General features: G+C 47.3%; 1 protein-coding gene across 2 annotated transcripts in view; it reads left to right on the top strand.

Annotated features, from left to right (window-relative positions):
• The window catches only part of Cnnm4 (cyclin and CBS domain divalent metal cation transport mediator 4), a 39,450-nt gene extending 15,701 nt beyond the window's left edge, over nt 1–23,749 (top strand). The window contains exons 2-7 of one of the 2 annotated variants that reach the window (XM_050134724.1): nt 16,025–16,168; nt 16,455–16,589; nt 17,553–17,722; nt 18,012–18,108; nt 22,344–22,429; nt 23,202–23,749. In XM_050134724.1, coding sequence (XP_049990681.1) covers nt 16,025–16,168; nt 16,455–16,589; nt 17,553–17,722; nt 18,012–18,108; nt 22,344–22,429; nt 23,202–23,399 — 830 coding nt within the window. In that variant the 3' untranslated portion in view covers nt 23,400–23,749. Of the gene's footprint in view, nt 1–16,024; nt 16,169–16,454; nt 16,590–17,552; nt 17,723–18,011; nt 18,109–22,247; nt 22,430–23,201 lie in introns of both variants that reach the window. The other variant, XM_050134721.1, reaches the window with a different exon arrangement.
• Nucleotides 23,750–24,464: the final 715 nt, after the last annotated feature.

Here is a 24,464-nt window from a genome sequence, read left to right as displayed (position 1 = left end):
AGACACCTTAGATCTGAACTGAATCTATATTAGATAATTTCAGAAACTTTTAAAGAACCCATCCTCAGACACCTTTCTCAAATACATGGAAATACAGATACAAGAGTTTCCAGTATCTATCTGTCTATCTGAGGCTAGCCTTAAATTCACATCTGGCTCAATAAAAACTTAATGACACAGGAAACAAAAGAATGTAAAGTACTTAAAAGGCAAAATGCAAAGCCCCACATGTGGTGATCTAGTTCAGATAGTGGAAATCTGTGGATTGTTACCTGTAGAGATAGAGGTTTTATTTTTGAGACAGTTGTGCTATGCTAATCAGTTCCATTCGTCCCAGAACTCATGCTTCTTCTGCATCTGCCTCTTCTGGCCTGGGATTGTATGTCCATGATACTAATGCTGGACATTCTGTGTGTTCATTGGAAAATACCCCACTCCCCAAAAACTAACAGTCAGCTATAGTTATTTCGGAAAGGTAGGCATATTTTTGCGTGCTAGGGATTAAGCACTAAACATTGTGGATTGCTGTTAAACTACACTCCCAGCAAGGCAAGATTATAAATATGCTTCATATCCTTGCTTTCTTTTTTGTACCAATGCCAGGGGGTGTGTGGTGATAGTAAACATTTGTAGATGTGTGTTATATACATATATACACATACAGAGTGGTTGTGCACGCCTTTAATCCCAGCTTTCAGGAGACAGAGGCAGGTAGATTTAATCTGGGAGTTTAAGGCCAGCTTGGTCTTCATAGTGATTTCCAGGACAGCTAGGGCTATGTAGTGAAACCCTGTCTCAAAAACACAAATATATATGCCTACCTTTCCAAGATAGCTGCAGCTCACTGTAAGATTTTGGGGAGTGGGGGTTATTTTTAAATGAATACACACACATATATATGCATGCACATGTATGATAATATTTTTACTTTTAACAGGCCATTTGGGGGTTGGAAATGTAGTTTAGTTGGTGGGATACTTGCTTTGCGTACCTGAAGTGCCAGTACTCCACAAACTGAGCGTGATGGTGCCTGTGTATAACCCCAGTGCTTGAGAGGGAGAGGCAGGAGGATCAGAAATTTCAAGTTATCCTTAGCTGCATAGTGAATTTGAGGTCAGCTTGGCTATGTGAAACCGTGCCTCAAAAAAGAAAAGGTCCCTTTGTACAAGTATTTGTACAAATACTGGTGATTTTTTTTCATCTTGACTCAAGCTACAGTCAACTGAGAAGAGGGAACTTCCCTTGAGAAAATGCCTCCATCTGATTGGCATATAGACACGCCTGTGGGACATTTTCTTGATTGACGATTGATGAGGGAGGGCCTAGTCCACTGTGGGCGCTGCCACCCCTGGGCATGTGATATTGGGTATATAAGAAAGTAAAGTGCACAAGCCATGAAGAGCAAGCCAGTGAGCAGCCTGTCCCCTGGCCTCCACCCCAGTTCCAGCTCCAGATTCCTGCCCTGAGTTCTGTCTTAACTTTCGTCCATGGACTGTGTCTCAGCTTAGTTTATAAGCCAAAGAATCTCTTTCCTTCCCAATTTGCCTTTTTTTCCGGGAGCAGGGTGGGTCATGGTCTTTATCACAGTAATGGAAACCTCACCAAGATAGCAAGTTTGAGGGCAGCCTGAGCAAAACTCTGTCTCCAAAAAAGTCCTCTTGAGCTACAAATTGAAATATTAGATATCTGCAGGTATAATTTTACAGATGTTTACAGATAAAGCCTGCGCTTTACTTCAAAACACAAAAGCCAGTAAAGTGAGTGGGGGTAAAGAGGAAGCAAGATTGGCCAGGAGTAGTTAAGTATTTAAAGTAGAGGAGGCTGCAATTATGTTATTATCTCTACTTTTGTGTGCATTTAATAGTTCCCATCATAAAAAGGTTCAAAACCTAGAGATTAACAATGGAATGAAAAAGATCAAGAGCATGAGCATGTCCCTGGGGTAGGGTACCAGTCTCAGAGTCCCTGTCTTGTTTTTGTCAACAGCTCCACCCCTGGGTGCTGAGGTTAGTTTGGCCAGGGCACACAGCCATTATCACCTCCTGGCATAATGACTCTGGATGTGGCTTCTCTGGTTAAATTCAGGGTTGAGGTCTGTAGTAGGAGACTCAGGGGTACTTTCTGGGATCCTTCTCAGGACACGACTGTGGGGACAAACAGACTTCTGGAGGGAAGGTCACCCAAGGCTGTGATGGCAACACCATGTGGGCATCTCTGTATAAGGTGGCAAGCAAGAGAGCCACGGCCATCTTGATGCGGCTGTTGTTTCTTTTAACTAAATTTCATTTATTTAGCTATGTAGGTAGGTAAATAAATAGATGGACAGACAGACAGACAGTGTGTGTACACGTATTGCAGCATAGGTGTAGTGGTCAGAGGACAGCTTGCCTAAGTGGGTCCTTTCCTCCTACCATGTGGATCCTGGGCTGGGAATTGAGCTCAGGTCGTCAGGCGTGGTGGCAAGTGCATTTATCCACTAAGCCATCCCACTAGCCCTAGTCTTACTCCTTTTCTGCCAGTGGGGCCCCACCGTGTTGTTCATCCTGGTATTAGGTAAACTTCCTAAGCAGCCAGCCTCCTGAAGGACTGAGACTGCAGGGCTATTCTGCAGGGCTTTTCCTTTTTTCTTTCTTCTTTTTTTTATTTACAAGATTTATTTATTTATTTATTTTGTGTACAGTGGTCTGCCTGCATGTATCCCTGCAGACATAAGTTGGCACCAGATCTTATTACCAGTGATTGTGAGCCATCATGTGGTTGTTGGGAATTGAACAAAGGACCTCTGGAAGAGCAGTCAATGCTCTTGACCGCTGAGCCATCTCTCCAGCCCCAGCACAGGGGTTTTCCTAACTTTTTGTTATATACCCTATTCGAAAGAGGTGGTTTTTAGTTTCTCTATCTGTTCTTTCAAAAGTTATATATGTATAGGAACCTTTTTGATAGTATATTTCATAAAACAAGCAACTAAAAGCAATTTTCCGTACACTTATTATTATGTGTATATGTACATGCAAGAGTGTACCCTGGTGTGTGCATGTGGTCAAGGGACAACTTGCAGAAATTGGTTCTCTCTGCTACCATGGGAACAAAAGATCAAACTCAGTGCAGGGACCTTTCCCCACTGAGCCATCTCACCAACCCAACATAATTTTTAAACAAGAAAAGATGAAGTCACTATGTTTAAATTTGTTTTCCTAATAGTTAATACTGTATGTTAGCTTTAGAACAAAGTCTGTTCTCTCTCAAGACACAAAGTACACCCAGGGTGGGATCCATGGTTAATGACAGTAGCTAGAAGTCGGCTTTAAATGGCGTGTTTAGGGAACAATTTTGAATCATTGTGGCCAGCTCCCGTCAGCCCCAGCCCAGTCATCACACTTCCCCATGCTGTGGTCAGCAAGACTGGCCTTCCTAGCCTGCTGCCTTCTGTCTTCATGTTCCCTCCCGCCTGCTGTTGGCTTCCAGGAGTCACAGTTGAGCCTCTATCTGCTTGGTGAGGATTTGTCTGACTTAGTGTAAGGAACCCCTCCGGTGTGTTCCCTCTCGGCTGCTGGGGAGGGGGTAGAATGTACGGACCCTCCCCATGCACAGGCAGATCCGGACAGGGCCTTGGTCAGTGTGTGTGCAAATAAAAGGGAACTTTACTCATTTTGGATTCTGACCTAAGTGTGAGCAGAGCTGGCACTGACAGGTTCCGGGTAGGCCTGGCTCTGCAGTCTGTGTAGTGTCCTTGTGTTGTGCTGTCCCCAGGAACCCTCTCCTCACCTGGCTCCCTGCCTGTGTTTTTGGCAAGTTGGCCACAGTGGCTACATCACTGTCTCTCTTTTCTTTGAGGTTGTCATCTATCAACTTTTCTCTCTTTTTTCTGCTTTACTCTATCGTTTTTCCCTTTGTCGTTTCCTCTCTCTCTCTCTCTCTCTCTCAAAAGGATACCTGGGACTGGAGAGATGATGGCTCAACAGTTAACAGCTTTGCTCTTGCATAGGACCTGGGATTGGGTCCCAGCATTCACAAGATAGCTCACACCTGTCTGTAATTCCAGTTCAGAGGGTCTGATGCCCTCTTCTGGCATTCAAGGGCACCACATGCACCAAGTACATGTATATGCACAGATCTACCTGCAAGCAAAACACCACACACATAAAATAAATATAAATAAATAAATATTTTTAAAAGATTAAAAGCTTATCTAATCCAGACATAGTGACACACACCTTCAGTCCCATCACTTGATTGTGCCCATCACAAATAGAGGCACGAGGATCTCTGCGTTCCAGGCCATCTAGGGCTACATAGTGAGACTATCTCAAAAAAAATTAAGTCAAAAACAACGACGTACTTAGTTATGATGCACTGTTCTCATGGATGGCATCTATTGAATTGCTTGCTGGTTTATTGAGCACCCACTATATATAGCCTTATGCAAGATATAGAGGAGCGGATAGGAATTAGCACCTGTGACTCTGCTGGAAAGAGTGGAAACCTGAGCTCCCACTGAGAAGGGGGTAGAGAGCATACTAAATGTGCCATTTGTAAGGACCCTTTGGCCCAGTAACACTGTTTTGCAAATGTATGGGACTAATTGCTATGAGTCAAGCAATAGATGTTTATGCAGAGGTTTTCGCTACAGTATTAGTCACAATAGAAAACAAAAGCTTGGTCATAATTTGCCTGTCTCTTGGAAGGAAGGAGGCTGGTATGGCAGTGGCACACCTGGTGGTCTAGTAGTGAAACTGGGATCCAGGTGAACTGGCTGAGGACAAAAGCCACGGCTCAGGAAGGGGCACACTCTTTTCTTTTTGCTTTTAGTGTGTGTGTGTGTGTGTGTGTGTGTGTGTGTGTGTGTGTGTGTGTGAATATGAATATTTTGCCTACCTGCATTCATGTGTACCATGTTGGAGTCCTTGGAAATGGGGCTATGTATGATTGTGATCCACCATGTGAGTGCTGGGATTTGAACTCAGGTCCTCTGCAAGAACAACAAGTGCTTTTAACCACTGAGCCAGCTCTCCAGTCTTTTTTGAGACAGGCTTTCCCTGTGCTACCTTGGCTGGCCTGGAACTGGATATGTAGATGAGGCTAACCTTAAACTCACAGAAATCCTCCTGCCTCTGCCTTTTTTTTGGGCTAAGATTAAAGTGTGCCACCACGCCCAGCCCTATTTACTTAGTTTTGAGCTGGATTTTGTTATATTGCCTGAGTTAGTAAGAAAGAAACTGCTTGCTTTCCGTGGCTCATCGTGAAAGCGGCATTCTCATCATCTTTCTTCTGTAAAACTGAGAAGACAGGGTAGAAGTTAGTATAAAATGCCATTTCTGCACCGTGAAGCATGACCACCACTCTTCCTGCACTGGCTTTGTTGCTGCCCTTGTTTGCTGCTCTGAGCCAGTCTCACTGGGTAGTCCATCCTGACGTCACATTCACTCTGTAGTCCCGGCTGGTCTTGAACTAGTGAACTAGTGATCCTTTTGCCCCAGCCTAAAGTGCTAAAATTACAGGCATGCACCACCACGCCCAGCTTCTGTGGTGGTCATAACTTTTCTGTTTGTTTTGTGCATATTGTGAATCACTAGTTCCTTCAGTAAATTTAGGTCTGAGTCATCCCTTTTAGTGGCTGCAGTTCTGTGTTATAAATATTGGCTGGGTCTTCCTGGATACACCTTGCACACTCTGGGTGTTTCCTTAGTAGTAAGTCACAAGGAGTGGAAGAAAGGGCTGGGTCCAAGGTCTTGCACATTGTGCACTTTAACACACTGCTGTGTTCCTGAAGGAAATCGTTAAACCCCAGCAGCAGTGACTGGTTCTTCTACTAATACGGAGTACTGCTCTGATGAATTGAAAAGCCTCGGTAGCTCACTGGGTTGGGGCCCTAGCACTGCCAAGACAACACAGCAACAAACTCCTAGGTCGTTTTTAGAGTTTGTGTCTCATTGGATCAATTTGTGGTCATTGTATTTGTAATTAAAAGTAAGCTTGTGAGCAGGGAACTGCAGTGAACCTCAGGCCACCCTGAGGTGCAAATGGAGACCCTGTGTCAAAAAAACCAAAACAAATCACCAGGAGCCAAAGAGATGGCTCAGTGGCTAACAAGCAGACATAAAACAAACGTGATTTTCCCCCTTGGTTTATAAAGGCTTGCAGTGAGAGCTGGCCCAATTAGCCTAGTACCTTCTAGTGAATAGTCTCTTTTTTCTTTTGATTCAAAATGTCAGATTTGTAATATGATACCACACACACACACACACACACACACACACACACACACACAGGGCGGGTGCCAACTGGAGGTTTTGTTTTGTTTTAAAAACAAGGTTAGTTTGGTTGACCTGAAGCTCTCTATATAGCCCAGGCTAGCTTTGAACTTGTGGCAATCCTCCTGCCTCTGTCTTCCAAATATTGGACCTTATTTCTGAACTCTTGAGCGCTGCTGTGGTCACTGTAGTCTTATTACTAGGCACGGTGGCGTGTGCCTTTAAGAGAGGCCAAGGTAAGAGGGTTACTTGAACCCAGGAACCTAGGACTTGGAGAGAAGTTTAGGCACCATAATGAGACAGTATTGAAAATATTGAATCACAGTATTGAGAATGAATAAAATGTGGGCCTGTGAGCTGGCTCAGAGGGCAAAGGTTCTTACTTCACAAGCTAACCTACCTGAGATAGAGCCCTAGAACCCATAAATATGGAATAAGAGAACCAACCTCCAACCTCCAGCTTTGCACTGCGGCATGACCTTCCCCCCCAACACACACACAGAGAAATAATAATAAATGAAATTATTGAAGTATGTAAGTGAAATTAATTGAATTGAATTAAGGGTTTCTTTAGCATTCCTTTCTGTTATAACTGGCTAATCTGTCGCAGGCCAGCCCCCACCCTAGCTGTGGATAAAGGGAGCTCTAATGTTTGAGTGGTCAGAGTGGGAGGGTTGTAAATTGAGGACCTTTATGTGAGACCACTGCTGTCCTGTGGTATAGCCTGTCTGTGATACTCCCGGGCAGTTGGGCAGACTGGTTCTCTTATCTGTTTTCCAGGGAAACAAGGGTGGCCATGCCCCTCCCTAGCCTGCCTACTCACATGATTCCCTTAGATCAGTGGTATTGGCCCGCCTCTCGGTGCTCAGGCAACCCCATTTTTTCTTTATTATTTATTGGTGTTAATTATCATTATTTTACATAGAGTCTGGGGATCAAACTTGGGTCCCCAATTTGCAAGGCAAGTACTTTACCAACCGTGCCATCTCCTCAGCCTCCCACTGTTTTCTTACAGCCTTGGAAACCCAGCGTGGCTGAGCACAGTGGGTGCAGGTCCAGTCTGCTGGGCAACCACAACCTCTTGGTCTCCTAGCTTCTGCCAGGTCATGTGTCCAGCCTGGGAGATGAACCTAAGATGATGGATAAATTGTCCCAGTCTTCCCAGGCTGGAAGGCAAGGTGCTTGTCCCACTCTGGCTGACTCCTCTCCCACCCCTTCGTGCTGGGAAGGGCGGCTGCTCCTCCTGCTGGCTGAGGTCAGCACTATTAATAGCCAGCTTAATCCTGCTCAAGCCTGGGCAAAGGGAGGCAAAAGGAGACAGTTGCTGGGAAATCAGAGTGCCCAGCCATCTCTAGGTGCAGAACTTAGCCTCAAGGCCATGGTGTCTAGCCACCAAGTCGGCACCAAGGACTAGCTCTCGGAACTTGGGATTTTGATGTATTGAGTGACCCAGTGAGGAGGCCACTAAGGACACCATCTCTGGTAGTAAGGGTTTTGTGTGTGTGTGTGTGTGTGTGTGTGTGTGTGTGTGTGTGATCTGGGGCCTTGTTTCTTCCCCAGGAAAAAAGTAGCTGGGGCTGCTGGTGGCCCCTGTGAACTTTGAAACCCAGAACCCAATAACACATTTCCTTATAGTGCTGGATAGATTGTAATTTTTTTTTTTTAAGTAGAGGGAGGAGGACGTGACAGTTTGCTAAAATAAGTGCCATGCAGGGTGGGGTTCTGGCCTTCTAGGGCTCTAGAGACCACTGTTTTAAATCTGGGTGAGGGTTTGGAGCACCTGGCTCTGGTGAGCTGAAATTCCAGATGCCATGCAAGGAAGCAACGAGGTCTGGGCTGGGTGTAAAGAAAACCTCCCAGGCTAGCCGGGATGATGTGTGAGCTTTGGGCGGAGAAGACAGATGTCATGCTTGGGCATGGTGCACAGGGATGTAAACCCACTGTTTGGGAAGGGAGACGTGACCAGGAGTTCAAGGTGAACTAAGCTACTTAGTGAATTCAAGGTTAGCCTGGACTACCGGAGACTCTGGCTCAAACAAAAACAAACAAACAAAAAAGTAAACAAAACCAGATATGATATGGGAAACCTGGAAGCAAAAAGAGTTGCTGAGAGACTTGAGTGATAGGTTCTTTCTCTTCTTGCCTTCAATTTTTAACCTTTTCTATGTGAGACAGGGCCATGACCGAGGGGATTGGTGGAGGCCTCACCTATGGCTGTCTGGAGAGGGTAAGATTTCCCCTGACTAGTTCTGAATAAAGGTCCGTAAAGGGGAGAGTGGGCAAGCTTGTGCAAGGTAAGATTTGAGATACTGAGGATTCCAGGGGATCCCAGGATGCTCCTTTTCCCGGTTCCCACCCCCACAGTTGTCCCCTTTCAAACAGTGCTTGCATTTAGGAAGTCCCTGAGAAGCAATTTCAGAGTGTCTTTACAGTATTCCTTTGCATCTCGTTTTGTTTTCGTGTGTGTCGGCATGCGCATGCTATGAGGTACACGCTACGATGTACACGCTACGATGTACATGTGCAGATGTCAGAGGACAGCTCTGTAATCTGTCCTCTCCTTCCTCCAAGACCTTAGCGCGCGCGTGTGTGTGTGTGTGTGTGTGTGTGTGTGTGTGTGTCTTGTGTGAGCAGATGACCTAGAGCTGTAGTTTCTTTCTGGCAGTTGTGAGCCACCCAGCATGGTGCCGGGAACTGAACTCTAACGTAATGCTGAGCCATCTTTCTAGCTCCCCACAATCCCACTTTTTAAAAAAAGTTACTTTGTGTGTTCCTTCTGATTATAAAATTAATACAATTAATTATAGAAAATGTGGAAGTCTGTATAGAGGAAGATAAAAATGAAAAAGCCCATCTTTAGGTTATACCATATGAAATTGCTGTTTGGGTCAAAAGTAGCCAAGTACCAGCAGTTATATATGTCTCAACCAAATATTAACATTTTATTATATTTCCCCAGTTGTTTCTCTTTAACGAATACTACTTTGAAAAATGTGGAATTTTCCACTGTAGGTACTATTTAAATACTCTTCATTTCTTGTCTCAGCCACAGCCCAAGTCCAGTCATCTAGTAGAATGATCATCAACAACAAAGTCAGGTAGCTCATTAAAATAAACTTTTATATTAGAGTTACAAACTTATAATAAAACTATAAGTTCAAGTCTTAAATTGATATATCTAATTTTGTTTTATTTCTTGGTGCTGGGGCATACAAGCTTTCTAATACTGAGCTGCACCCCCAGTTCCTGATCTAATATTATTATTATTATTATTATTATTATTATTATTATTATTATTATTATTTTGTTTTTTTGAGACATGATTTCTCTGAGTAGCCCTGGCTGTCCTGGAATTCACTCTGTAGACTAAGCTGGCCTAGAACTCAGAGCTCTACCTGCATCTGCCTCCCAAATGCTAGGATTAAAGGCATGTGCCACCACACCCAGCTCAAAATAATTCTTTTATTTATTTTTTATTTGATATTTCAAGGCAGGGTTTTCTTATGTAGCCCCAGCTTATCCTGGAACTTGATCTGTAGACCAGGCTCGCCTCAAACTCACAGAGATTCTCCTGCCTCTGTCTCTGGAATGCTGGGATTAAAGGCATGCACCCCCCATGCTTTATTATTTTTATAAAGTATTTTTCTTTATTCTTTGAAAATGTATGTCATACGTAGTAGATACGATGTATTTTGGTCATATCCACTTCCAACCCCTCTAACATGTACCTTTCTAGCTTTGTAGCCTCTTTTCTTTTTCCCTTAGATAGTTCAGGGGCCAGAGAGATGGTTCAGTAGTCAAGAGTAAAGAAGCACAGAGGACCTGGTGGGGTCCTCTGGTGGTTTACAACCATCTGTAACTCCAGTTCCAGGGGATCCTCTGCCCTCCTTGGTCACAAGACACATGTCACACATATATATGTGCAGGCAAAACACATATACATAAAAAATAAAAATAAATAAAAAAAAAGAAAGAAATCCTTTATGCCCGTTTGGGGCTACTCATATGCACATAGGTGTGGGGCCATTCACTAGAGTATTAATAACAACGTCCAGTTTTGCTGGCTTGTGCAAGCCTTGTGTGGGTAACCATAGCTGCTGTGAGTTCGTGGATGCGTTGCCTGTGCCATGTCCTCCCCATCCTCCAGCTATCGTGCCCTTCCCATCGCAGCCCTCCCGATGACCCCTGAGCCTTGGTGTTGATGGTGGCATGGGGTTGTGGTGGTGATAGCTGCCCCGTTTAGGGCTAACCACTCGCAGCCACTCTCAGCACCCTGACTAGTTAGGAATCTCTGCATTAGCTGCTGCCTACTGTAAAAAGTTTCTCTGACTAAGGTTGAGAACAGCACAAATCTGTGGGCATAAACATAAATAAACAAATATTTAGCAACATGACCATTTAGCCAAACAACTCTAAGCTCCAGTTTGGGGTCTATGACCTTCTTGGCGGTGGGTTTTTGACCAGGTTTATTGTACCAGACATGAATTCTCTCCTTTGGAGCAGGCGTCACATCAGTCGGAAAGTGGTTGGTTACCCCGTAACAGTCATACCACTGTTGGCAGCAGTGGGCACGGCACATCTTGACAGGCAGGGTATTGTTGTTTCAGCATGCAGTGGCCAGGGATGGCTAAGCCCATGGATGGCCTTTCTTCCCCAGTGATCTATTTACTCTAAATGGTGAGTCAGTAGCATGGGAACTTCAAAATTACTAAAACCTAAAGTGTTTCTTTCTCCAGTCTGCATCCCTTTCTCCTTCCTCTCTTTTGCAGCTGAGTAGATAAAGAGGAAGGGGAAAACAGGCAGCAAGGCTCACCACTGCCTCTGAATCTGACTGGCTGAAAGGACAAATGAGACTGTCTTGAGCAGAGATGAGAAAGGCTGGGGGCATGTGAACTAGCTCTTAGCCGTTAGGTTCAAGGTGTTAAGGCTTTTAGCTTGCAGTTGAGTAGAAAGGTTATAGGGCACAGGAGAGGGCTATACAATTTTACTTCGAGTCTGGGAATGTAGCACAATTATTAGAGTGCTTGGCTAGCCTGCGCAAAGCCCTGGGTTGGATCGTGAGCACTATAGAAGAAACTGGGCAGGATGGTGCAGGCCTCTAACCCCAGAATTTGGGCAGTGGTCACAGGAACCTCAGGAGTTCGAGGTGATTCTCAGACCCTACCTCAAAAACAAACACCCCCCCCCAAACACAAGGCTTTGTTTTTTGTTTTGTCTTGTTTTGAGATATCTTGACATATGACTATTTAAGTCACTAGGCAAGGTACTGACTGCACAGACTCAGCCCTCCAGCACTAAGAAATCAGGAAGGAACCAGACTTAGTGGCATGCCTTCACACACATTTGTAACTCAAGCACTTAAAAAACTGAGTCAGGAGAACTATGAGTTCAAAGTTAGCTTGAGTTATATGGTATACCGTATTTCAAAAGCAAAACAGAAACCTGGCGTCTCACCATTGCTGTAACTCCAGTTCAGTTCTGGGGATCTGATGCCCCCTGCTGGCCCCCAGGGACTTTAAGCATGCTTGTAGTGTACATACATACATCCAGGTTAACACCTACACACATAAGTTTGGTTTTTATTGTTGTCGTTTTAATTAAAAAGCAAACTAAAGCTGGCTGGTGGTGGTGCACACCTTTAGTCCCAGCACTTGGAGACAGAGGCGGGTGGGTCTCTGTGAGTCAAGGCCAGCCTGGTCTACAAAGCTAGTTCCAGGAGAGGCTCCAAAGCTACACAGAGAAACACTGTCTCAAAAACCAAAACCAAACCAAACCAAACCAAACAAACAAACATAAAACCCTAGAGACAGAGAGAGGAAGAAGCCCTGGGATCAGCCACAGCAGAACAATGGAAGAAGGGTTTTCAGGAGGGAGGAAGGGAGGCCTCTAAGAATGAAACCTCACCACTGAAGGTCACTGATGACTCTGAAAGAAGGGTCTTTCACCAGAGAGGAAGGTTCTGCCAGGATGAACAGGTGTTCCTTTGACAAAGCTTACTAGAAAGAGGCGCATAGCCCAGGGGTCCTGAGCTGGCCCAGCAGAGGGTACTGAATGGCTTCTTAGTCAGAACATTTTTGTAGGGCCCAGTGGGCAAGCCATCTTTAGGGAAATGTCCAGAATTCTTGGCATAGAGCAGGACTGACTATTCAGTTTGGTTCCCCAGGGCTACATACCTACAATGTGCCTGTCACTTGTGTGGCTGCCACCAGAAGGTGCCTAAGTGTGACAATGGATCCCACAAAGGAGCCTCGGAGTAGAGGCCGAGTCAAAACAGCTCAGGCGGCTGTTGAGGGGTCAGCTTGTTCTATCTACAGTGGGCATTTCCGTCCTTTAGAGAAGCCGCCAGCCTTTCCTGTAGCCCCAGCAAAACCATGACTGTGTGTTAAGATTTGCTCAGAGCCTGTGGCTCTTTTGAGGAATTCACTGAAGGGTGTGGTAATTGAATTCCTGTCCAATCAGGATGCTTATTCCCTAAACCTTGTCAAAAGTTACAGGCTAGAGGCATGGCTGTCTGGTTAAGGGCACTTACTATTGTTAGTTTGGTTCCCAACAACACAGCTTACAACACCAACGACTTCAACTTCAGGGAATCTGGTGCCTTCTCACGCCTGTACACACATGCACACACACACATGCACATCCCTCCCCACATGCACATAACATGGAAGTTGATGCTGATGATACAGCCTGGACCAGACACACAGACTCTTTCCCCATCCTAGAGACTCCCATCAGTTTCCCTTTGTCCTCGTAGTTTTTCTTCTAGGTTTTATTTTGCAGTGCTGAGGATGAAGCCAGGGCTTGAGCACACCTGACACACATTCTACCCCTGAGCTACCGCTCAGCCCTTCAGTTAGAACACATTTATCTAGTAGAACAGCCTAGCAATGGCCAGAGAGAGGGTCAAGAGGACCCCCCACACACACACCCAAACTCCATACACTGTTAAAATAGGATCCTGTCACCACTTCTAGATGTTTCTGGGCCAGTTCAAGCTCTTAGGCCTCTTCATTCCTGGGCAACCGATGACGTTGTTCTTCTAGTTAAGAGCATGTGTGGGGTTTTGTCTGTCCAGCCCTGTCACATTCTAAGAGCAGCTGGGGTCACTGTGTCTGCTGATTTAGGAGGGTTCTGCTTGGGGTTGTGAAGGAGAAGGTTGTGACGGACATCCTATCTTTTGTGTGTTTGTGCTTCTGTGACAGTTATCTCTACAGGATACATTCTTAGAGGTGTTGTTAAGTTCAAGTTACAGACCCCTCATTTTGAGACAACTTGCCTTGTCTTAGTCTGCTTAACTGTTATGCCCTATTATCTGTCCACCAGCTACACTGAATGTGAGGGCCTCTTCTTATGCCCCGCACACACAGACACACTGGCCATCATCAGTAGGGTTTAAGTGGTGCCAGTCTGAAAGCTGCTAAAAGCTACATGCTTCCTTTTAATTCCTACCCCTCTTTAGTAGCGTAGCTCAAGGCCCTGGACATGTTGCTTGTTATCGACACTCCTGAATGAGAAAGAGGTCCTAGAGTTGGGTACCAAGGTCTTGGCTCTGGCAGATATCTTGCCTTTATTGGTTCTCTCTAGACAGGCTCTGGGAATTTATTATTGGGTGCAGACATGGTTCTGCCTACAACCTGTGGGTGGCAGAGTAACTGGCATACATGTAAAAACCTTAGAAGCAGAGTGCCCTCATCCTGTGGTTGAGCTGTGGCAGTTCACTTTCTTCCTGAGACCTCAGTTCTCCCCAGTCTCCCTAGGGGGATGCCAGGGGACCCTTAGGACTGAGGAGTCAGTCCCTCTTGGGACTGAGGCATTGTTTGTGGCCTGAAAACCCTGGCAAACACCCCCTCCCAAGAGGGTTTCGAATGAGTTCTAGCCTGAATGTGAGGCCTGAACATTAGTTTGGGGGATGGGGCAAGCCATGTGGGAGACCCAGACTTAACCTGCAGAATCTCCAGAGCTTTTACCTTAGATGGCTCTGAGTCTTCATGTGTGCTGGGTGGTGGGCATGTGTGTATATGTGCCCTTTCATCTTAGTTGGCTCTAAGCCTGCATGTGGCTGGGTGGTGGGCATGTGTGTATATGTGCCCTAATAAGCACACCTTTTTATTCTTAGAGTGGGTCAAGCCCCTCTTGGCTAACTCTTTTTGTTCCCTGGGGTCTGAGAACCAGGTGGGCACCTCATAAAAAGCCTGAGAAGCATCTTTACCCACAATGCTTCTGCAGAAGGTCCTGGTGCACCTGCCTCTCGACTCTGTCTCAGACTGAGGGGAAGGAGTTGGGAGCCATGCGGCCTAGTTTTGGCCCAGTATATGAGTGCTTGTCCAGGGCATCTCCAGATGAGTCAAAAGCCCATGGGGACAGTCTCACTCAGCAAGGCCCAGTGGACTTCGGGACAGCACAGAATACTGCTGGGGGCGTGTGGCCTGCACACTCCCTTCTCTCTTGTAGAATTGATGATTCTCTTGGCACTATTTGTGTCATTTTGTCAATCTTGCATGGGACAGATGTAATCACTCCTGGAAACCCTGTTTTTTTTTTTTTTTCTTGATATATTTTCCCCTAAAATTCTTTGGAAACTGATGCTTCTCAAGTTTCTTGTCTGGGGATGGCAGCTGTCACTCCAGACCTCAGGAGCTGTTCTGACTTAGTGCTGACAGGATCGGAGGCAGATCACCCCTATTTCTGTAAATGTATTTTGAACGAGATTGTTGTTCTTGAAAATGTTTGCCTATGTCAACCACCTTTTAGTTTTGTAAGGACAGGATGTGCCTGGCTTGATATTTGGCCAAGCTAACAAAATGGTGTTTTCTTGGTTTAAAGATGTTTTGATGTAAACGTTGGGAGAAAACATATTTGACATATTTTTGCCAGAGTTAACATTGGAGGATGGGAAGAACTTGTTTGTTAATATGGATAAACACCCTTGTTTTTGATGTATAAATAAAGACGGCTGGAGCTATTCATGGCTGACCACTTGTGTGAAATTCATTTGGTGGTGGGACAATTCATTTCTTTGCACCAAAGCCCCTTCCCCATCTCAGGACCTGAACCCAGGCTGTGACTTGACCACCCCAGGAAGGCCTTCCCAATTGTGGACGCTGCCTGGCCTGATACAGTGAGTTTGTTAGAGCTTTTGAGACCCAGAGCCTTGGCTTTGGGAAGTACAGCAGTCCTTGGTTCCCTGTAGGGGAGTTTGCTAGGCAGAACTGTGTTAGAGAACTGGGTGTGGCAGTCCATGAGGCCCTGGGTGGTGTGAGACCCCCCTGTCCAGCTGGCATAGACACACCCCTGACCAAGGGCTTCCTGTGGTCTTGTACTATAGCCTCTCTTTCCTTGGGCCTCAGAATCCCTGACAGGCAGTGCCTGGCAGAGCCTGTCATTTTTATCCTCCTTAGGTTTTTTCCCATCTTCTTCTTTGGTATGTGACAGGGGGTTACATATAGTTCAGGCTGGCCTCGGATTGACTATGTAACCCAGGATGGCCTCAACTTGTAGCAATCCTCCTGCCTCTGCCTCCTGAGTATTGGGATGACGGATGTGAGTTACCACACCTGGTTTCCATCCTCTTTAAATAAAGGACCCCAAGTGTAATACATTTAAAAATACTGTGGGTCTTCCTGTTCGTAAGGGCAGTGTCTGCTTGTAGAAGAATCGTCAGAAACCTGGGAAGGAAAGAAAACGGCAGGAACTCTGCCCCAGCGACTCAGCCCTAAACGTGTTGACCTTGTGCTGAGGGAGCTTCATACCTGACTTAGTGTCCTCTCCTACAGGGAAGTCCCACCTGGCCATCGTACAGAAGGTGAACAATGAAGGGGAGGGCGACCCCTTCTACGAGGTGCTGGGCTTGGTCACGCTGGAGGACGTCATTGAGGAGATCATCAAATCTGAGATCCTGGACGAGTCGGACATGTACAGTGAGTTCAGCCCTCTCCACGGGCCCAGAATCCCATGGCAGCTCTGAAATTAGTGTCTTTAGGTAGCAAGACTTCAGTTCAGGGGAGTAGGGGCCCCGGCCCACTGAGCCAGACCTCTGGCCAGCCAGGTGTCCTTCACTGGCTGTGGTGAGGAGGGAACACGATGCTGAGCGCAGTGCCTGGAGTCCTCCTCTGTCCTCCCTGTGGAGAGGGGCCTGGGAACTAGAGAGTCAGGTTCTAGCCCTCCGAGGTCAGGGGTCTCAATTCCAGACTTCTCTTTTTACAGCTGATAATCGAACCCGGAAACGGGTATCTGTGAAGAACAAACGAGACTTCTCTGCCTTCAAGGATGCTGACAATGAACTCAAAGTGAAAATCTCACCTCAGCTTCTTCTAGCTGCTCATCGCTTCCTAGCCACAGGTAAGAGTATGGGAAGTGCCTTCCTCTTGGGTGGAGGTACAGTCACAAAGGGGGTAACCCTGAGCCTCTGGCCACTCCTCCTGGAGAGAGAGAGAGGGCAGTGCGAGCTGGGACACATTCACTCTGGAAGGGTTCAGGTATTCTCCCTCTTCATTCTTTGTTCACCATGACTGGCTATCACAGACTTCCAGGAACAATCTAGCTGACAAAGCAAGCACTGAGACTTCCAAGGGAGTACTTGGGAGTCCCTGGCCCTTTAGGCTGTGGCCCTGCTGTGTGTTCTGCCCACTCCTGGCCTGCTCACCTGCCCTGAGGAGCCTGTTCCCAACACCAGCTTACCCACTAGTTTCTGCCTATGCAGGGGAAGACCTTGTTCCCCCAGGTCAGCCTGCAGAGCTGACTTGTAAATCAGTGGCATTTCTCTCTTATCACCTCTAATTCAGACCACCCTTCGGGGCCTGGGTGACAGTTCAGGAAAACACTGGCTACCTGCTGTCACTCTTACTCCAGCTTCCTTCTGGCTCACTTGCTAAAGGTACAAGAATGCCTTTCCCTTTGTGTTTTCTTGCTGGTAGTCGCTGGTGCAGAGAGTAGTAATTGTAGGAACACTTAATGAACATTCTCAAGGGAAGAATGCGTCCGACTGTTGGGTCATCTCACTTGACCACCCAGGGGAGTTTTGTCCTCATCTTACTGATGAGAAAACTGAGCCGGGTAAGTCCAGTCATCTGCCCAAGGTCATGACTGTTAGTACTAGAGTCCTGTGGGCAGACAGATTCCATTCAAGCAGCAGAAGCCAAGCCTGGCCCTTCCCAGGGAGATGCAGCTTGAAGCAGTGTCCCAAGCAGGGAGGACTTAGTACAGAGTGGCCATGGCCACTTAGATGTTGATACAGCAGTGACCCGGCTGCAGGGCTACCTGGTCCCAGCCCCATGTGAAGTCTCCCCTCTCTCTCTCCCGCAGAGGTGCCCCAGTTTAGCCCCTCTCTGATATCAGAGAAGATCCTGCTCCGACTGCTCAAATACCCAGATGTCATTCAGGAGCTCAAGTTCGATGAACACAACAAGTACTACGTTCGTCATTACCTGTACACCCGGAATAAGCCAGCTGACTATTTCATCCTCATCCTGCAGGTGAGCCTCTGATGCTGGGCCTCAGAGCACAGGCCACTCGCCCCTCCAGCGCCTGCATCTCCCCCTTCCGATGGGTCCTCGGAGAGTGTGCAACCTACGCTTGAACCTGTGCTCCAGGTGCCACTCTTGTGCCCACAGGTCAAGGCCTTGAACACTGCAGGGCTCTGGGGCCAGGGTTCGCACCTCTCTGTTTTGTAGAGCCGCCCAGTTTAACTCCTCTCTTATTGCCACACAGGCTTCAAACCACCTGTCTAAGCTGTGTTGTAATCTTAACCGCATGTTCTTCCAGGGGAAGGTGGAAGTAGAAGCAGGAAAGGAGAACATGAAGTTTGAGACGGGTGCCTTCTCGTACTATGGGACCATGGCCCTATCCTCGGCAGCCTCGGGTGAGTTGTGGACCAGGTTCCTGTGATCAACTGACACTTGTGAATTAAGGGCAGCCTTGATGGCTCATAGCAGAAGGAGGCAGGTAAGGGCCAGAGCTGCTAGGCCTAGGGGAACAGGATGACCTTTCCCATTGGAAGGCTGAGGTAGTGAGGGGAGGGACTGGCTGCTGCGAGGACTGCAGACAGGGATGGTCAGGGCGTCGGGCAGTTCATGGGCTCTGGAAATTGAAATGATTAACTGCTCTTGACTGCAGACAGCCTGATGAGATTAAGATGGACCAGTAGGAGACTCCTATACCATCACTGACTAAATCATTAGGGCAGAATAGGAGGCACATGAAGGTTAGGGACTGGGGATTTGGGATACATACAGTACTGGTGTTGGGAGGTAGCTCTGAGCCTGTTTGCCTGGATAAGGTGTAGATGACTTTGGCTTCCCAGGGCCTCAGCTACTGCATTTTGTTCAGGTTTGGTTCTGATAGTAGGGGCGATCATTGGGAGATGGGTCCTGGGTGGCTCAGGCGTCCCTTGGCAAGTCTCACCCTCCTGGACTTCCCCCTGTGTGGACACTCTGACCTTGGCAGGGAGGGGTGTGCCAGCTTACTGCAGGGAAAGAATAAAAGCTATCTTTGGTGCCTAGAGCAGGCGATGCCAATAGGGCATTGCTGTAACTCTTAAAGAATCCCTGTGCCACGTTTGTCATTGTCCTGTCACTACGCTCCCGCTGCATAGCGCTGAGGCACCCATGAATATCAACATAGCACAGCCACAGTATTAGGATGAGCCAGGGTGTTACGGGCTCCCAGGGCAGGATCCAGGGCAGACAAGTTGGGCTACAGAGCAGTTGCACCTCGCCTGAACCCACCAGGCCTAAGGAAGCCTGACCTGCTCCTACCGAGAGCATCCTTGTCTTTTTCTTAGGGAATTTTTGATATTTTGGAATGGTCTTGCTTTGTAACTGGCCTGGAACTCCTCATCCTCCTGTTGTACCCACCTAATGTTTGGGGAATTCTTGTTCAGAAGGGACTCCTTTCAGTGCTGAGGTAGAGAACTCTCCGGGTTTGGGCTCAATCACTTGACCTTAGGTCATCACATTCCATTTGGCGTGGCTGAAAGGCAGGGGAGATGTCTCTGGGTACACTTACTCTGATAGGGCTCTTTGATCTATCCTGAGCACCCTTCCCATCTAAGAGACACACTTAGACTGTGCCCCACTCCCACTTCACCCTGCCTCTCCATCCTGTTCCTATGTCTTGTGACCCTCCCCTGGTCACTGACTTCCTCCTCTTGTTGCTCCAGCGCCTCCTGTGCAGGCTGGGTGTTCACCCAGCAAGCTGAACTCCCTGCTCTCCTGGCTCTCAGGTAACCTGGCATGCTGGAGAAGTGCACAGTGCCACCTGTTGCTAGAGCTTTGTACTGCAGCTGCACTAATAGCTCCCGTAGGAACCTGGGAACTCCCTCCTAGGCACACTTAGGGTCCAGCCTGATTCTTAATGGGTGTTTTCTCTGCGTGACCTAGGACTCAGTTTCTGGATGGGTTTGCCACAGTCTTGGAAGGGCCTTTCCAAGGGTCTTTCGTTCCTTGAGAAAGCATCATCAACAGACAGACGCATACAATGCTCAGATAATGGGTTTGGGAGTGGAGGATTGTCCTTACCAAGCCAAATGCGCAGGCTCAGCCTGTGTCTGCTGTGGCCTGGAGGAAAGAGAGCGCAGCTGGCTAGCACCCTGCTCCCACTCGCTCACAAGCCTCTGTGGATGGCATATTATTCCAGCTTTCTTAGACCTTCTCATCCTTCTTCACAGCCTAATGAGTAAGACTGCAGGACGGCAGCATGAGGCATCTCTGCTTGTTGTTCTTAGCCAAACTCCACCCCGTCTTGTTTTTTCTCACTTGAAAAATGGAACTAATACTGTACCCACTTCAAAAGCTTGGGACGGGAGCAGTAAGTGAGATAACTGATGTAGAATATGCTGAGCCCAACTTTCATTATTTCTGTTTTCTCTGTAACAACTAACGTGTGACATTCCCACCAGCAAGTACTTAGGAAAAAAAACAAATGCCAGGTGCCACTTCTGGACTTGGCCTCTCCTAGGAATCATGGGAGCAGTTAGAGATGTTTAGTTTGAAGATGCACCTGTACTACAGCTGCAAAGGGTGTGGGAAGGACCCAGTCAGCCCTGATTCTGGCCTAGCTGGTGAGCCTGCTCAGGTCAGGACCAACCCAGATCCTGACAGCTCTAAAACTTGACAACCCAGTCAGTTAGTTCTGGTTTTTTGTTTTTATAATTAGTTTTTGTTGTTGTTGTTGTTTTAGAGACAGGGTTTCTCTGTGTAGCTCTGGCTGTCCTGGAACTCACTCTGTAGACCAGGCTGGCCTTGAACTCACAAAGATACACCTGTCTCTGCCTCCCAAGTGCTGGGATTAAAGGGCCACCATACCAGATTTATAATTAGTTTAATGTCGTCCCCCCCCCATGTCTGTGTGTGTGTGTGTGTTTATGGGATGGAACCCAAAGCTTAACACATGCTAGACAAGTAAGTACTCCACCTGCTCATCCATCTTGCTGGCATTAATGTAAAAATGTTAAGTAATAACGCCAATATTTTGTCTTTCTCTTCCTTTCCCCCTCGCTCCCTTTCTTTCTTCTAGAACAGAAGTGGAGTTTTCATTTACATTAGCACCTTGTACATTGTCTTCCAGTGGCCGCTCTTTTCTGGTTTTAGTATTGGAGCCACTACCCGGTCATTGTCATCAGACTGTATGTTCCTAGATTTTTCTAAGTGGCAATCACAGCCACCTGCGTGTAGGCACTCGGCTAAAGGCTGTGTCGGTCCACTGAGTCACTGGGCCCAGCCTTCTGTCTCTACTGTGTTGTAGCTAGTCTAGTGGCTAGTAACTTAATAGCTCTACAAAGCAAATCTGCTCAGCCTACTTCATCTGCTCAAAGATCTCCCTTGCTCTTCAGGAAGAGTTCACTTCTCTGTGTTCTCATAACTAAGAGCCAGGGATGGTTGATTAGTTTCTTCTCTCCCCCTCTGGACTTGAGTTACTACCCTTGCCTGGGGAGGGAGGTCTGTGCTGCTTTTGGAGCCTCTGGCTTTCTGGGACAAGGGCCTGTTACCCCATTCCTCTGCCAGGGTTGCAGTTACACACAGAGCACACCTCTGACCCTCTTCTGAGCATTGTAGGGTATGACAGGTTTCACGTTGCCAGGGTAGGATTCATGAGAAAGCAAACTATAATACGTGTCTTTCCTTTTTCTGGAGATAAGGTTTTACTAGTAGCCGAGGTGAGTAAAATTCATGATCTTTCTCACCGTGGCCTCCTGAGTTCTGGGATTGCAGGCGTGTGCCACTTGGCTCAGCCTGTGCATTCTTCCTTTTACTACATGTATTTTTGTCTTAGAATACACAGTTTAAAGCAGTTATGGTCCTGTGTGCCTTATAACCCCAACACTTGGGAGGCAGGTAGGAGAACTGAATTGGAGGCCAACTTATGCTGTGTGATGAGACCTTGCTCAAAACAGTTTTAAAAATACTTTGCATTTTATTTACTCCTGTCTGCATGAATATCTATGCATGTGTGGGTGTGTACACACCTATGTGGAAGCCAGAACATATCAGATCCCTTGTCTATTGAGTTACTGTTATTGACTGGAAACCAGGCTGACATATGAGTGCTGGGATCCCACCACCAAAAATCCCCATGGTTATGCAGCTAGCACTCCACTGAGCCGTGTCTCCAGACCCTCTCCCAATTGTTTTTAAGTGTAGGTCACTTGAAAGCTCAAAGTTGGTGTTAGAACAGGATAGTGGTTTGTCTGTCAGATGAGGGAAATCGTTGTGTTATATTCACTAATGACGGGGTTTGTAGCCATAAATGTCTTAGTTTTTATTTTCTGGTTGGTTTGCTTGGGTGACATTCTTAATACTTACCATGTGACACTTTTAAGCACACTAATAGCTCACTGACCCTGTGCAGTTAGATTTTTCTGTGTGTGTACTTCTGTTTGCCCTGAAGAACTGTGACCTGTTCCTGGTGGAGACATGGCCCAAACATCCATGACTGAGGTCAGGCCACGAGCTGCAGTGAGCCCTAGGGCAGACCTGTGTTGATTATGTGCTGTCCCCACAGACCGGTCCCCAGCCCACCCAACTCCACTCAGTCGCTCAGCCTCCCTCAGTTACCCGGACCGCAACATAGACATGACATCCGCCTCATCTCTGGCAGGCAGCAACCAGTTTGGGAGCTGCATTCTGGGCCAGTATGTGTCTGACTTCAGTGTCCGGGCGCTCACAGACCTGCAGTACATTAAGGTAAGTGCTACCCACAGTTTTCCATTTCTGCAGTCCTGCCCTATGCATTTAGATAGCTCTGTTCTGGAGCCAGCATGGGCAATCCAGACCTGAACACTTTTTTGGGGGGTGGGGTGGGGAGGGGTCTTTAAAAAAAATTAGATGTCACTTACTGTATTTCTCTTGTCGTGCTGGAGATCTGGCCAGGCCCTCATCCAGGCCAGGCCAACAGTGTACCACTGGGCTCCAGTCCTAGTCCTTCTTGTATTTTTGTTTCCTAAAGACATGGTCTGACTGTGTAGTCCAGGCTGGCCTCAAGCTCTGAAAGCCTCCTGCTGCAGCCTCCTGAGTGAGGGGATTACAGATACTGTACCATCATGCCAAGCCTAGGACAGTTGATGATGATGATGGTGAGACATGCTCGTATGCGTGAGTGCGTTTGTGTGTGTGAGTGTGTGTGTAGATCAAAGGACAAAGAACAAGGTTAGTTCTCTCTCTTCACTTTTACATGGGTTCTGGGGATTGAACTCAGGTCTCCAAGCCTGTGTTGCAAGTGTGTTTCCCTACTGATCCCTCCTGCTGACCCCTGGGACACTTCTTCCAGCTCTTTGAGAAGGACCCACCTGGCCACATGTCTCCTGACCCAGTCTAGCTGGAGCTCCACACCTCAGCCCTGCTCCTCACACTCATCCTTCTCTCTCTCTCTCTCTCTCTCTCTCTCTCTCTCTCTCTCTCTCTCTCTCTCTCTCTCTCCCTCCTCCTCCTCCTCCTCCTCCTCCTCCTCCCTCCACAGATCACAAGGCAGCAGTACCAGAATGGGCTTCTGGCCTCCCGCATGGACAACAGTCCTCAGCCCACCTTGGATGGCTGTGCCACCTGCTCAGAGAACTTTACTGAGAAGTCTGAGCTTCCTGTGGTGGATGAGACCACAACACTTCTCAATGAACGCAACTCCTTGCTGCACAGAGCCTCCGAGGAGGGCGCCATCTGACAGGAGGGCCCGGAGACTCCTGCCCACCCTGCGGGGGTCTCCCCAGTGGGCCCACATGACGTCAGGGAGCCTGTTAGGCTAGAAGGGGTGCAGGTAGATATCCTGCCTGACTAAGCAACTAGCCATCCCTCCCAGGGGATCTGGCTGCAGATGGGGACCTCTTAACAGCTCTGACATGATGCCTGTCCAGCCCAGCTAGTGAGCAAAGGCTGTTTTTGTCTGAGAAAATTTTTAAGCTAAGCTCATTGCTCCTCTTTTTAAATGTCATTTTGGGAAGGGAAGACAGGGTTAAGGAACTTTATGTATAAAAAAAAAAAAAGAAAAAAAAGAAAAATTTTTTTTTCAAGAAACCATATAAACTTTAAAAGGGGAAAAGGGTTCTTCACCCCAGGAAATAACAGCCATAACCTGTTACTGGCCAAGACCTTGTAGCCTGTGTCTGTCGCTCTAGGAACCACTCTTTTGCAGCAGTGGGGGTCTGGAGCCCACAGGAGGGGACTCCTGGGAGGAAGACAGTTCTACCTAGGAAGCAGGGATCCAAATTATACTGACATCAACTGCCAGGACACATGCACTGAGGTCACTGAGGCTGAAAGGTGCTGGGTAACTGACCAGGGACACGATGACCCCGGCAGCAGAGAGGAAGACATCAACTCTTGTCAACTACCGGATCCAGTGAGCTCCTAAAACTCTGTCCACAGGCTTTCCTGGTGAGTGGGGACTCTGCTGAGAACCACCCCCTCCCTGGCTCTCCTCTTCCCTTTTGGACAATTTTCTCTTGTAAGGGTCTGGCTCCAAGAGTGAGGCATGGTCTTTGGCTCTATGGTTGCTTATCTGCTTCTTGGCCATGCCCTCCGTTTTATCAAAGGTCTCCTCTCAGAGGGGATGGCACCTACATTAGAAGTGACTTATCAGCTACTCCTTTTGGTTCCAGGGCTGAATCTGACCATAGGTATCTGAGTTAGCAGTCACTGCTATACCCACCCACAGCTGCAAGAAGAGTCAGGGTTCAGCAGCTCCCCCAGGAAGACTTCTTCCCCAGCTCCCTGTTCCTCTCTCTATACT

The sequence above is a fragment of the Alexandromys fortis genome, unplaced genomic scaffold (genome assembly GCF_014885135.2).
Source record: "Alexandromys fortis isolate MF-2015 unplaced genomic scaffold, M_Fortis_MF-2015_v1.1 scaffold_20, whole genome shotgun sequence".
In the NCBI taxonomy this organism is placed as follows: domain Eukaryota; kingdom Metazoa; phylum Chordata; class Mammalia; order Rodentia; family Cricetidae; genus Alexandromys; species Alexandromys fortis.
Note: the sequence above shows the minus strand (reverse complement) of the source record. Positions and strands in the feature narration are given on the sequence as shown.